We start from the raw sequence: 14,524 nt of genomic DNA on the forward strand, positions 1-14,524 counted from the left end.
TGTGTGTGTGTGTGTGTGTGTGTGTGTGTGTGTGTGTGTGTGTGTGTGTGTTGTATTACAGAGGATCCAGTCGACAGGTGATGTTCTGGTGGACCTAACAGGCAGGAATATCTCTGATTACCTGGTGAAGACTTACCCCTCACTCATCAAGGCCAGGTACTGTGGAACTATTTCAGCCTTCGTCTACTTTCTTCTGTTCTACATACACAACTCTAATGGCAGAATTCATATGTCTTTCTTGTTCAGTTTGAAGAGCAAATACTGGGTGAATGAACAAAGGTACTATTTCCATATTTTACAAAAATCGAAACGTAGCATATTTGCAATGAGCTAGGTGGGGGTTACCTTTGCTTGTGGCCGTCATGTAACGAAAAGTGATGTTGTAGCGCCCTCTGGTGGCCAGGGGCATAGTACCGTTATTGTATAAGGAGTTTTAGCTCTCGTTGAGTATGGGGTCTTACTCCTGGTGTTCAGATATGGAGGTATATGTGTTATCTGTTGTCTGTCATCCAGGTATGGAGGTATATCTGTCGGGGGACAGCTTCCTGTGTTAGATGTGGACCCTAAGACCATCCAGGACGCAGCGTCACAGCTGGGACGACTGCTCAATGTTACTGGGGTACGACTACTAAAGATGTCTCTGGTGTGGATCTTTACACACTTCAACAGCCCTGTAACTGTCCATGTAACCAATCATGGTACTCTTCTCTCCAGGGTAAATACTCCAAACAAACTCTTAAGGACATAGGAACCTTCCTTCGATACATGGAGAGTGAATACAATGTCAAGGCAAGGCATATATTGCAGTTGTCTACACTGTATACAATTTAACCCTCTACTGTAAATCCACTGTCTTACTTTTGTACCATACACCAGCAAAAGAAGATTCACTAGAATATCCATTCTGTATTTTTGAAGGTGTGGTACAACAACAAGGGCTGGCATGCCATGGTGGCCTTCATGAACGTGGCCAACAACGCCATCCTCAGAGCCAACCTGCCCAAAGATGCCAGGCTGGATGTATACGGCATCACCACCATCAACCACCCTCTCAACCTTACCAAGGAACAATTGTCTGAAGTCACTGTGTGAGTACTGGCCTTTCAGGAGATTTGATACTAGAGGTCACTGAGTGAGTACTGGCCAATCAGATGAGGTGATTAAAGCATCTAATAGACAGTTCTCCTGGATCATCTAACCCCGTTCTGTGTCCCTGTGAGCACCTCAGTGGATGTGGTAGTGGTGGTTATCTAACCCTACTCCTCTCCTCTCCTCTCCTCTCCTCTCCTTTCCTCTCCTCTCCTCTCCTCTCCTCGCCTCGCCTCTCCTCTCCTCTCCTCTCCTCTCCTCTCCTCTCCTCTCCTCTCCTCTCCTAGCCTGAGCACCTCAGTGGATGTGGTAGTGGTGGTTATCTAACCCTACTCCCTCGCCTCTCCTCTCCTCTCCTCTCCTCTCCTCTCCTCTCCTAGCCTGAGCACCTCAGTGGATGCGATGGTGGCTATCTGTGTGATCTTCTCTATCTAACCCTACTCTCCTCTCCTCTCTCCTCTCCTCTCCTAGCCTGAGCACTTCAGTGGATGTGATGGTGGCTATCTGTGTGAACTTCTCAGTCTAACCCTACTCCCTCTCCTCTTCTCTCCTCTCTCCTCTCCTCTCCTAGCCTGAGCACTTCAGTGGATGTGATGGTGGCTATCTGTGTGAACTTCTCAGTCTAACCCTACTCCCTCTCCTCTTCTCTCCTCTCTCCTCTCCTCTCCTAGCCTGAGCACCTCAGTGGATGCGATGGTGGCTATCTGTGTGATTTTTGCCATGTCCTTCGTCCCAGCCTCCTTTGTGCTCTACCTCATCCAGGAGAGGGTGACCCAGGCCAAACACCTCCAGTTCGTCAGCGGGGTCAGTCCCGTCATCTACTGGATGGCCAACTTCCTCTGGGACATGGTATGTCTCCCATCATACTCTCTCCAATCTCACATTGACACGCACCAAGTTCTTGATATGCCAAAATGGTTTGTGGCGAGGCTACCCACTCTCTTAAATGATCTATATTAATATGGCATGACAGATCATTCCAGTGAAGAGAGATCATAGTGAAGTGATAGGTCTGTTGCATACCGTATTCCACGTAATGTCATGTAGTTTATTACCGAAGGGCATACGTGTCCACTCAAACAGCCTAACGGATTGAGAGGTACATTTGATCTTTCTACATGGAGCTTGACATTCATTGTGCCACTTCCCCCTCATCAGGTGAATTACTCTATCAGTGCAGCACTGGTGGTGGCTATTTTCATGGTCTTTGACAAGAAGTGCTACACGTCGCCAACCAACCTCCAACCCCTGACAGCCCTGCTCATGCTCTATGGGTAAGTCAGTGTACTGCAGTACAGTAAGCCCGTTTACTTGGGCTAAAGGTGGAAGGTTACAGATTTAGGTTAACGATAATTTATCCTTGGAGAGTGCATCTCGAACAGTCCTTAATAGCAGGCTCTAAATGATGAATGGATTGTACTGTACAGCGATACAGGCGATGAGAACTTGAGTGCTGTGTTAATGGGGCTAAACCTGTAGCAGGTTTATAGTGCTGTTCACGCCACTCAACCCCACCCAACAGTGACAGAAAAAGCTGACATTCTGGACCAGAGGAAAGCCTTCTTCTTGAATGAACATTTAGGCAAGGACCACATGTAAATGTTAAGATGATCCTAAAAAATATAAGCTTGATCAAACCGATGAGGAAAAACACTCCCCACCTGCCTCTGTCCACTGCAGGTGGTCTGTGACGCCCATGATGTACCCCATGTCCTACGTCTTCAGTATTCCCAGCACAGCCTACGTCTCTCTGTCCTGCATCAACCTGTTCATTGGCATCAACAGCAGTGCCATCACCTTCATCCTTGACCTGTTTGACAGCACAGCGGTGAGTGGAGAGCACAGCCTGGGATAAATGCTTCCTGTACTTACTCACAGACCTGTCTGTCTCTACCCCCTGCTCAATGACTCTTCAAATACTAGTACTTGTTGAGTGACTCGATTCTACTGTGTGGTTTGGCCCTCCCTTTCTGTCTCTCCCCCCTCTCTCTCTCTCTCTCTCCCCCACTCCCTCCCTTTATTTATTTATCACTCTAACTTCCTCCTTCTCTCAGGCGCTGTATAAGTGTAACCAGCTGCTGAAGAAAATGCTGCTGATCTTCCCCCACTATTGTCTTGGCCGGGGTCTAATCGACATGGCTATGAACCAGGCTGTTACTGACGTCTATGCCCGCTTTGGTGAGTCACACCCCCTCCACCCCTCACTCCCCGTTCCCCGTCACCCTCCAACCCCCTCACCCCCTTCAACCCCTTGCCACCCCCACCACTCGCTCCAAGGCCTGCATTCTGATTGGTCAGCAGGGAAATGCCGCTAGCAACCCTAGCCTGTTCTCCAGGTCTTGGACACCTCCAGACCCCAAAGCCAAAATCCTGATGCATTCAGAATGCCATAACAGGACGGGAATACCATTGGCCTCGGATGGCCCCGGGTCGGGCCGACCGCCTCTGAAACATGATGCTGTGTATTTGTCCTGCCGAAGCTCTAGGAGATTTACACCCAAGACACTTCTTAAATAACTCGTGGATCTGAATAAGCTTTCCCCTAATCGGCTGATAAGACCAGTCAAAGCCGATGTCGACTAATGAGCGTGGTTAGCTAGGTACAGTGCCTTCCCGAAAGTTTCACATTTTGTTACATTACAGCTTTATTCTAAAATTGCAGACCTGCCAACATGCATGCATTTGCATACCAGCTACGCAATTTTCTGTCCATGTACACAGATATGAGATCCGAGTTAAAAGTATGCAGAAATGAAAAGGGCCTGATTTGAAATGTTTATTTATTTAAACATTTTTTTTAAACATTTTCATAAAAAATAAATCCACTGAGTAAATCTAACATCCCGATTCTCGAGCTGCAACTGTAAGAAATTGTATTAGATATTGGTAACTTGTTTTAACAACTTCTCAACATTACCTATAAGTTGACACAACATACACACCCCCTCTTTCTCTTGGACATATGCTGGACACATAGGACATATACACGGCACCCACAATTCCCCTCCCCCATGACAATCACACAGACACACCCAACCCATGGTTGGACCTCAGGACAAAGAACTCTCAGGAACCAATGGAACGTGGACACCAGGCCTGATCAGGACTACCCAAGACCCAGATCGACCAATCGGAAGGCCGGACTCGCAGATCTACCTACTTTGCTTGTTGTCTATATAGTACTGAACAATTCTGGAAACTCCCTCTTTTCCGGACGATTCACTAGGAGTCAGACTGAAAGAGCCTTGCTGCAAGATTTTACTAAGATATCTTTACATGTAATTAAACTGCCTTATTATAAAATTATCCACCTCGTCCTATTGTCTCCTCTTGTTCTCCTGTCAACAGTAAACGTTTTACTAACACAACGCACAGACATGTACGGAGTTTGTGTCAACTGACATGGAGATGAATACATCATTATTCGACGTAGCTACCCGGTGTCTGCCCCGCCTGTTTGTTGTGATGCTGAGTTGGCCGACTGTCAGCTGTACGTCAACACATGGACAAATCCCTTTTCCACTCCGTGTGTTGTGGAAAGTAAACACTAATTGTTTCAAGCTAACGTTAGCGAACATAAGATGGACATTCAGTGGTCTCTAAAGTGCCAGCAGTTCACTCGCATTTGCTAGTGAAATAAATGAAATGCAAATACGAAAAATAACTGGTCGCATTTGTGCGAGTGTGATATACATTTAATTATGCGTCCCATTAGTTGTATTTTCCACGTAACATTACGAGGATCACGCAACCTGATAGACTGTAAATGTTATAATGATCCACGTCACTAAAGCATTACAAAAGTAAAATCTAAAATAAATATAATTATCTTGGCATTAAATGGAGTCGGGAGTTTAGAAGACTGTGCGATGAAGAATGAATGCGTGTCTGGTATTAGCGATAGAGGCAATGCTTCTAAAATGCTTTTGCACTAGATATGAGAATTTATCCATTTCTAAAATCTGAAATGATGTATGTGCTGCAAAGAAATACAATAGGCTCCTTTACATCGGCTGAAACAGCGGACTCTTCTCAGCTTTGTGTAGCCAGTTTGCGGTCTTTGTCGATGCGATCATTTGTTTTTGTGTTTTCAAAATGGTTTTGCTTTTAGTGTTGATTAGGAATCGTGTCTAAAAAGCCAATACTTGTGAGCAGGCACTAGTGATTGGCCCTGTTTGAGAGGTGACAAACGTTCCTTTACGATAGAGACTTAATTTGGGGGCATGTGCTAAGAAAAACTTTATAGATAATTATCTCCATTCTACACTGTACATGTAATCTCCAAGAATAAAGGCCTTTTGTGTGTATTTTCTAATTACATATTGTTAGTGACTTTTACCATGTGTGTAAATGGGACGCTGTCAAGAAAGTATTCCAACCTTTTATAGACTTGATTTGGTACAATTCCATAAATGCAATCAGACTCACAAGCAGGCGTGGACGAAGCGTGCGTGCTACTCGCGCGAGTTGAATCTCCAATTTGCCGTGCGCGTGGCAGGTCTGAAATGGATTAAATTATTATTTTCCCATCAATCTACATGCAATACACCATCATTCTAAGACATTTTTAAATAATTTATATTTAAAAAAAACTGAAATATCGCATTTACATAAGTATTTAGACCCTTTACTCAGTAGTGTGTTGAAGCACATTTGGCACGGATCACAGCGTCGAGTCTTCTTGGGTATGACGCTACAAGCTTGGCACATTTGTATTTGGGGAGTCTCTCCCATTCTCTGCAGATCCTCTCAGGCTATGTCAGGTTGGATGGGGAGCGTTGCTGCACAGCTATTTTCAGGTCTCTCCAGAAATGTTCGATCGGGTTCAAGTACAGGCTCTGGCTGGGCCGCTCAAGGACATTCAGAGACTTGTCCCGCAGCCACTCCTGCGTTGTCTTGGCTGTGAGCTTAGGGTCGTTGTCCCGTTGGAAGGTGAATCTTCGCTCTGGAGCAGGTTTTCATCAAGGATCTCTCTGTACTGCCTTGTTCATCTTTCCCTCAAGCCTGACTAGTTGCCCAGTCTCTGCCGCTGAAAAACATCCCCACAGCATGATGCTGCCACCACCACCAAGCTTCATCGTAGGGATAGTGCCAGGTTTCCTCCAGATGTGACGCTTGGCATTCAGGCCAAAGAGTTCAATCTTGGTTTCATCATACCAGAGAATCTTGTTTTTCATGGTCTGAGAGTCTTTAGGTGCCTTTTGGCAAACTCCAAGTGTGCTGTCATGTGCCTTTTACTGAGGAGTGGCTTCCGTCTGGCCACTCTACCATAAAGGCCTGATTGGTGGAGGGCTGCAGAGATGGTTGTCCTTCTGGAAGGTTCTCCCATCTCCACAGAGGAACTCTAGAGCTCTGTGACCATCGGGTTCTTGGTACATCCCTGACCAAGGCCCTTCTCCCCCGATTGCTCAGTTTGGCCGGGCGGCTATCTCTAGGAAGAGTCTTGTTGGTTCTTAACTTCTTCCATTTAAGAATGAATGAGGCCACTGTGTTCATGGGGACCTTCAATGCTGCAGAAATTGTTTGGTACTCTTCCCCAGAACTGTGCCTCGACACATTCCTGTCTTGGAGTTCAACTGACAATTCCTTCGACCTCATTACTTGGTTTTTGCTCAGACATACACTGTCAATTGTGGGACCTTATATAGACAGGTGTGTGCCTTTCCAAATCATGTCCAATTAATTTAATTTACCACTGGTGGACTCCATTCAAGTTGTAGAAATACCTCAAGGATGATCAGTGTAAACAGGATGCACCTGAGCTCAAATTAGAGTCTCATAGCAAAGGGTCTGAATACTTATGTAAATAAGGTTTTTCAGTTTCCTATTTGTAATACATTTGCAAACAGTTCTACAAACCTGTTTGTCATTATGGGGTGTTGTGTGTGGATTGCTGAGGATTTTTATTTATTTCAATCCATTTTAGAATAAGGCTGTAATGTATCAAAATGTGGAAAAGGTGAACCGTCTGAATACTTCCCGAAGGCACTGTAGGTGGGGAGTGGATATAGGAGACTATAGGAGCAGGTACCACCGAGTGTGCATGCACCATCACCCAGCTTTGTTGATGAATGTTTTATGTGAAGATACGCTGACTGATTAAAGTGTAACTTTTCCCACTTCTCACACATCGGTTAGATCAGATGGTGTACGGATGCTGATTATTCCATGTTACATGCTGATCCTGTTTGCTTTGCTTTGTGTGTGTCAGGTGAGGACTTCAGTCTGGACCCCTACAGTTGGGACTTTGTAGGGAAGAACCTGGTCTTCATGGCTATTGAGGGCTTTGTCTATTTCATCATGAACATCCTGATTCAGTACCGCTTCTTCCTGGATCACTGGTAACCAACAGCTTCACTTCACATCTAATATACAAGTCTACATTGCTGTAGTACTTAAAAAGATCATCTAATTGGTGAAGCTAATTCATCTTTGTATGGTGTTATTGAATCTGTTGGATCAGAATCGTATGAATCTGTTGACCATTACCAGTTGACTAGTACCAGTAACTCTATGCATTATTGATTGTGAGAGCAGGCCAGAACAGCATTTCGCCACTTACCTTAAACCTCTGACCTCTTACCTGTAATAGGATCACAGATTGTAAGACGGATCCCATCATGGAGGAAGATGTGGATGTGGCCCAGGAGAGAGAACGCATCTATAATGGAGGAAGCAAGAATGAGATCTTAAAGATTAGAGACCTCACCAAGGTATGCTAACCAACTAACTAACTAACTTACTAACCAACTAACTGACTGACCACTCAGGACTCCTGTGTTATGTGTTTCTTGGTTATTGATACTCAATAGTTTGCAGTGTGAACAAGATGGTTATATCTTTCTCAATCTCTTTCTCTTCCTCGCTCTATTTATCTCTAACTACTCTCTCTCTCTCTCTTGCTCTCTCTCTCGCTCTCTTTCTCTCCTCCCAGACATACATGGGGAAGACTAAGCCAGCTGTGGACAGAATCTGTGTGGGAGTGTCACCTGGGGAGGTCAGTACAGTACCACTCTATACTATAGACCTCTATATAAACTCAGCAAAAAAGAAACGTCCTTTCACTGTCAACTGCATTTATTTTCCACAAACTTAACATGTGTAAATATCTGTATGAACATAACAAGATTCAACAACTGAGCTATATACTGAACAAGTTCCACAGACATGTGACTAACAGAAATGAAATACTATGTCCTTGAACAAAATCAAAGTAACAGTCAGTATCTGGTGTGGCCACCAGCTGCATTAAGTACTGCAGTGCATCTCCTCCTCATGGACTGCACCATATTTGCCAGTTCTTGCTGTGAGATGTTACCCCACTCGTCTACCATGGCACCTGCAAGTTCCAGGACATTTCTGGGTGGAATGGCCCTAGCCCTCACCCTCCAATCCAACAGGTCCCAGACGTGCTCAATGGGATTGAGATCCGGGCTCTTCGCTGGCCATGGCAGAACACTGACATTCCTGTCTTGAAGGAAATCACTTGCAGAACTAGCAGTGTGGCTGGTGGCATTGTCATGCTGGAGGGTCATGTCAGGATGAGCCTGCAGGAAGGGTACCACATGAGGGAGGAGGATGTCTTCCCTGTAACGCACAGCGTTGAGATTGCTTGCAATGACAACATGCTCAGTCCGATGATGCTGTGACGCAGCCCCAGAACATGACGGACCCTCCACCTCCAAATGGATCCCGCTCCAGAGTACAGGCCTCGGTGTAACGTTCATTCCTTCGACGCTCATTCCTCCGACCATCACCCCTGGTGAGACAAAACTGCGACTCGTCAGTGAATAGTACTTTTTGCCAGTCCTGTCTGGTCCAGCGACGGTGGGTTTGTGCCCATAGGTGACGTTGTTGCCGGTGATGTCTGGTGAGGACCTGCCTTACAGCAGGCCTACAAGCCCTCAGTCCAGCCTCTCTCAGCGTATTGCGGACAGTCTGAGCACTGATGGAGGGATTGTGTGTTCCTGGTGTAACTCGGGCAGTTGTTGTTGTCATCCTGTACCTGTCCCGCAGGTGTGATGTTCGGATGTTCCGATCCTGTGCAGGTGTTGTTACACGTGGTCTGCCACTGTGAGGACGATCAGCTGTCCGTCCTGTCTCCCTGTAGAGCTGTCTTAGGCGTCTCACAGTACGGACATTGCAATTCTTTGCCCTGGCCACATCTGCAGTCCTCATGCCTCCTTGCAGCATGCCTAAGGCAAGTTCACACAGATGAGCAGGAACCCTGGGCATCTTTCTTTTGGTGTTTTTCAGGGTCAGTAGAAAGGCCTCTTTAGTGTCCTACATTTTCATAACTGTGACCTTAATTGCCTACCGTCTGGAAGTTGTTCGTGTCTAAACGACCGTTCCACAGGTGCATGTTCATTAATTGTTTATGGTTCATTGAACAAGCATGGGAAACAGTGTTTAAACCCTTTACAATGAAGATCTGTGAAGTTATATGGATTTTAACAAATTATCTTTGATAGACAGGATCCTGAAAAAGGGACGCTTCTTTTTTTGCTGAGTTTAGTACCACAGCTATACAGCACGGGAAGGTGACGTGTAGAGACCCAGTGATAAAATATATTCTCATCATCCTTTTCTCCCCTCCTCTCCCCAGTGCTTTGGGCTCCTGGGTGTGAACGGAGCAGGGAAGACCACCACCTTTAAAATGCTGACCGGAGACACTGATGTCAGCTCAGGAGAAGCCTCTGTCACTGGTCACAGGTACAGGGCATGGGGCATTGCCATATTGCCATATGCTTCCTCAATCACAGTTGGCATGATCAATGTTTTTCCCGATGCTGTTGATATCCTTAGTAAATAACAGTGGACCTAAAATAGAGCCCTGTGGCACACCAGAGCACATTTCTAGGCTTTTCACCTGTAATCGTACCCTTCTTCCCTGTCCCTGCAGCATCCTTACCAATATCCTGGACGTGCACCAGAACATGGGCTACTGCCCCCAGTTTGATGCCATAGATGAGCTGCTGACTGGCAGAGAGCACCTCCATCTGTATGCCCGCCTCAGAGGGGTGCCTGAGTCCGAGATCAGCAGGGTGAGGCTGTGGTCAGAGGTCAGGGGTTAGGTTCAGAGTTTAGAGGCTAGGGTTAGGGTCATGGTTAGAATAATGAACGTTTCTGAACTCAAATGAATAGCTATATCCACCTCAGTGTGTCGATATATGTTTATGTTTGTCTATCATTTATTGACCCTGGCCATGACTTCACTCTCCGAGGTTGTCTCAGGGAGAGTTGGGATATGCCAAAAAAAAACACATTTCATGTGTGAAATAGGACAAATATAAGCACACACGAAATTACTATTCTTATTATTGTATTATTATTAAACATTTATTTATTTAGCCAGGTAGAGGTGGCAATAATGTGTCCTTCTGCTGTCTCAGGTGGCAGACTGGGCAATTCAAAAGCTGGGTCTGGCTGACTATGCTGGCCACACAGCCGGGACCTACAGCGGCGGCAACAAGAGAAAACTATCCACGGCCATTGCCATGATCGGCTGTCCTCCGCTGGTCCTGCTGGTGAGCTTACCATTACTGGAGTCGTCCGTGGGTCTTCAGTTAGGGGGTTAAGGGGAAATAAGAAATGGTTCTGTATTCTGCTTGTTAGTGTGTATCTGAAGATGTTTCTATGTGTGTTACTATTCAGGACGAGCCCACGACAGGCATGGACCCCCACTCACGTCGTTTCCTGTGGAACTCCATAATGAGTGTAATCCAAGATGGCCGAGCAGTGGTCCTCACCTCACACAGTATGGAGGAGTGTGAGGCTCTGTGTACCCGTCTGGCTATTATGGTCAATGGCACCTTCCAGTGTCTTGGTACCATCCAACACCTCAAATACAAGTAGGTGCTGTCTCTATTTACTTCAGACATAGTTACTACTGAAGAGTTTAGTGTGTAGATCTGAAACCGACAACTTTAACGCTACTGACTTAATGTTACAGTACAAACTCTAAAAGAAAATACTATTTCCCTGCTGTAATTCATGTACCTTCTTCATCTGTACCCAATTATCTACTATGAGTCTAACCAGCCCTGGATTGTATTGGACTGTGTGTTTTGTAGGTTTGGTGATGGTTACGTGGTCACCATGAAGATCCAGGCCTCCACACCAGGTTGTCCCCCAGACCTGAACCCAGCCGAGGCCTTCATGGAGAGCACCTTCCCTGGCTGTGTCCAGAGGGAGAAACACTACAACACTCTGCAGTATGAAATCGCCTCTTCCTCCCTGGCTAGGATCTTCCAGCTGGTCCTGGCCAACAAGGACCGCCTCAATATAGAGGACTACACCGTCTCCCAGACGACACTAGATCAGGTAAACACTCACCGAGTCTTTCTCGCTCAACTTTATTATTGAATGTCTAGCTAGCGAGACAAAGACTTTGAGTATGGCTCATGAGATAATTACTAAACAGAGATGAATGGACAGCAGCCAGGAAATATATTTTATGTTCTATAGTGATTGAAGTTTAGTAAGAAATACCTAAGAAATCTATGGATTTAGGGGTAAAAAAACAACCAAAAAACCAATACTTGCACCCTCCATTGTTAGTATTTGATGTAACAAATACAGTACCTCTAAATATTTGCTTCTATTGATAAGCAAAGTAAATATAGATGGAATCGAAACCATCGTATTCTGACACCGTTTCTCAAGTTGTGCGACCATGTGTTAAATAGACTCCTGCGTCACCCACATTCTCACACGTCAGCCATCTTCTATCCAGTGTCATTTTTCCTCATGCCGTCTTACAGGACTTCAAAGGATAATAGGCTGACCTTTTGGATCTTCATTCTGTGAAATTCTGTGAATGTAAGATGTTTATTCTCTGGTATGTGTATCCCCCCAGGTATCGTGTTCTTTTGTCATTTTAATCCAAGGTTAATAAGCGTCCGTTTTGGTTCTTCACTGTGTTTATTCCCTGGTGTATCTCTCTCCTCTCTCCAGGTGTTTGTGAACTTTGCCAAGCAGCAGTCAGGAGAGGACGACGGCATGGTGCTGCACCCGAGGGCCGCTGGGGCACGGAGAAAAGAAATCAAGGTCACACCCCTAAGTTGTCTGGGGAAATGAACCGTCCCTCCCCACACGCACACACACAGACACACACACACGCGTTTGTGCGTAAACACTCGCACACACCCACACACATGCACACATAAACACACACACCAGAAAGTCAGACAGGAAGAGTTGTCTGGGAAATTGAACGCTCCTAGAAGACTATGTGGAGGAGAGTGAAGGGAGGTTGACTATTTGGTGACACTACTGGTGACTGGTGAGAGACTAGTTTGTGACACTACTGGTGACTGGTGAGAGACTAGTTGGTGACACCACTGGTGACTGGTGAGAGACTAGTTGGTGACACTACTGGTGACTGGTTAGAGACTAGTTGGTGACACTACTAGTGACTGGTGAGAGACTAGTTGGTGACACTACTAGTGACTGGTGAGAGACTATTTGGTGACACCACTGGTGACTGGTGAGAGACTAGTTGGTGACACTACTAGTGACTGGTGAGAGACTAGTTGGTGACACTACTGGTGACTGGTGAGAGACTAGTTGGTGACTGGTGAGAGACTATTTGGTGACACCACTGGTGACTGATGAGAGACTATTTGGTGACACCACTGGTGACTGGTGAGAGACTATTTGGTGACACCACTGGTGACTGATGAGAGACTAGTTGGTGACACTACTAGTGACTGGTGAGAGACTAGTTCGTGACACTACTGGTGACTGGTGAGAGACTATTTGGTGACACCACTGGTGACTGGTGAGAGACTAGTTGGTGACACTACTGGTGACTGGTGAGAGACTAGTTGGTGACACTACTAGTGACTGGTGAGAGACTAGTTGGTGACACTACTGGTGACTGGTGAGAGACTAGTTGGTGACACTACTGGTGACTGGTGAGAGACTAGTTGGTGACACTACTGGTGACTGGCGAGAGACTAGTTGGTGACACGACTGGTGAGAGACTAGTTGGTGACACTACTGGTGACTGGTGAGAGACTAGTTGGTGACTGGTGAGAGACTAGTTGGTGACACTACTGGTGACTGGTGAGAGACTAGTTGGTGACTGATGAGAGACTAGTTGGTGACGCTACTGGTGACTGGTGAGAGACTAGTTGGTGACACTACTGGTGACTGGTGAGAGACTATTTGGTGACACCACTGGTGACTGGTGAGAGACTAGTTGGTGACACTACTAGTGACTGGTGAGAGACTAGTTGGTGACACTACTGGTGACTGGTGAGACACTAGTTGGTGACTGGTGAGAGACTATTTGGTGACACCACTGGTGACTGATGAGAGACTATTTGGTGACACCACTGGTGACTGGTGAGAGACTATTTGGTGACACCACTGGTGACTGATGAGAGACTAGTTGGTGACACTACTAGTGACTGGTGAGAGACTAGTTCGTGACACTACTGGTGACTGGTGAGAGACTATTTGGTGACACCACTGGTGACTGGTGAGAGACTAGTTGGTGACACTACTGGTGACTGGTGAGAGACTAGTTGGTGACACTACTAGTGACTGGTGAGAGACTAGTTGGTGACACTACTGGTGACTGGTGAGAGACTAGTTGGTGACACTACTGGTGACTGGTGAGAGACTAGTTGGTGACACTACTGGTGACTGGCGAGAGACTAGTTGGTGACACGACTGGTGAGAGACTAGTTGGTGACACTACTGGTGACTGGTGAGAGACTAGTTGGTGACTGGTGAGAGACTAGTTGGTGACACTACTGGTGACTGGTGAGAGACTAGTTGGTGACTGATGAGAGACTAGTTGGTGACGCTACTGGTGACTGGTGAGAGACTAGTTGGTGACACTACTGGTGACTGGTGAGAGACTAGTTGGTGACACTACTGGTGACTGGTGAGAGACTAGTTGGTGACTGGTGAAAGACTAGTTGGTGACACTACTGGTGACTGGTGAGAGACTAGTTGGTGACTGGTGAGAGACAAGTTGGTGACACTACTAATGACTGGTGAGAAACTTATTCCCAGCAGTTGCAGCGCTACATTTCTGCAAGAAAATTGTAACATTGAACTGTTACCAAAAACAAAGCCTGTATCCGCTTCATATGCTCGTACACTGCCAAGGAAGATGATCTGTTTTTTTTGGCCTTTGTTTTTTTGATAAATGAAAATCTACTAGTGCAATATAGAATTTGACTGTAAAAATACATTTGCTGTTATTGAATTCATATTGAAATGATGATCTGATTTTGTAAGCCTATATGTGCTGTTCAAACATTGCGCTTCCTTGTATGTATGCAATTTTAAAGTTCTATGCTAATGGCAGATAAATGATTAGTTTGCAAATCAGAGATTATTTTTACAAAATATATATATATATAAATTGTCTCTGCGATAATAATAATTTCCAATAAATATTTTCTGTAAACAGTGA

The 14,524-nt window shown here is 45.7% G+C and overlaps 1 protein-coding gene across 5 annotated transcripts in view; it reads left to right on the forward strand.

The window, feature by feature from the left end:
- The window catches only part of LOC129822908 (retinal-specific phospholipid-transporting ATPase ABCA4-like), a 58,204-nt gene extending 43,686 nt beyond the window's left edge, over positions 1-14,518 (forward strand). For 3 of the 5 annotated variants that reach the window (XM_055881427.1, XM_055881429.1, XM_055881430.1), the window contains 18 exons: positions 62-156; positions 247-279; positions 514-619; positions 715-789; positions 919-1,088; positions 1,761-1,938; positions 2,248-2,363; positions 2,770-2,917; positions 3,144-3,267; positions 7,301-7,430; positions 7,682-7,802; positions 8,024-8,086; positions 9,695-9,801; positions 9,992-10,133; positions 10,482-10,616; positions 10,744-10,940; positions 11,163-11,412; positions 12,046-14,518. In XM_055881427.1, coding sequence (XP_055737402.1) covers positions 62-156; positions 247-279; positions 514-619; positions 715-789; positions 919-1,088; positions 1,761-1,938; positions 2,248-2,363; positions 2,770-2,917; positions 3,144-3,267; positions 7,301-7,430; positions 7,682-7,802; positions 8,024-8,086; positions 9,695-9,801; positions 9,992-10,133; positions 10,482-10,616; positions 10,744-10,940; positions 11,163-11,412; positions 12,046-12,168 — 2,313 coding nt within the window. In that variant the 3' untranslated portion in view covers positions 12,169-14,518. Of the gene's footprint in view, positions 1-61; positions 157-246; positions 280-513; positions 620-714; positions 790-918; positions 1,089-1,760; positions 1,939-2,247; positions 2,364-2,769; positions 2,918-3,143; positions 3,268-7,300; positions 7,431-7,681; positions 7,803-8,023; positions 8,087-9,105; positions 9,664-9,694; positions 9,802-9,991; positions 10,134-10,481; positions 10,617-10,743; positions 10,941-11,162; positions 11,413-12,045 lie in introns of those variants that run through there. The other 2 variants (XM_055881428.1, XM_055881431.1) reach the window with 2 other exon arrangements.
- Positions 14,519-14,524: the final 6 nt, after the last annotated feature.

The sequence above is a fragment of the Salvelinus fontinalis genome, chromosome 25 (assembly GCF_029448725.1).
Source record: "Salvelinus fontinalis isolate EN_2023a chromosome 25, ASM2944872v1, whole genome shotgun sequence".
Classification (NCBI taxonomy): domain Eukaryota; kingdom Metazoa; phylum Chordata; class Actinopteri; order Salmoniformes; family Salmonidae; genus Salvelinus; species Salvelinus fontinalis.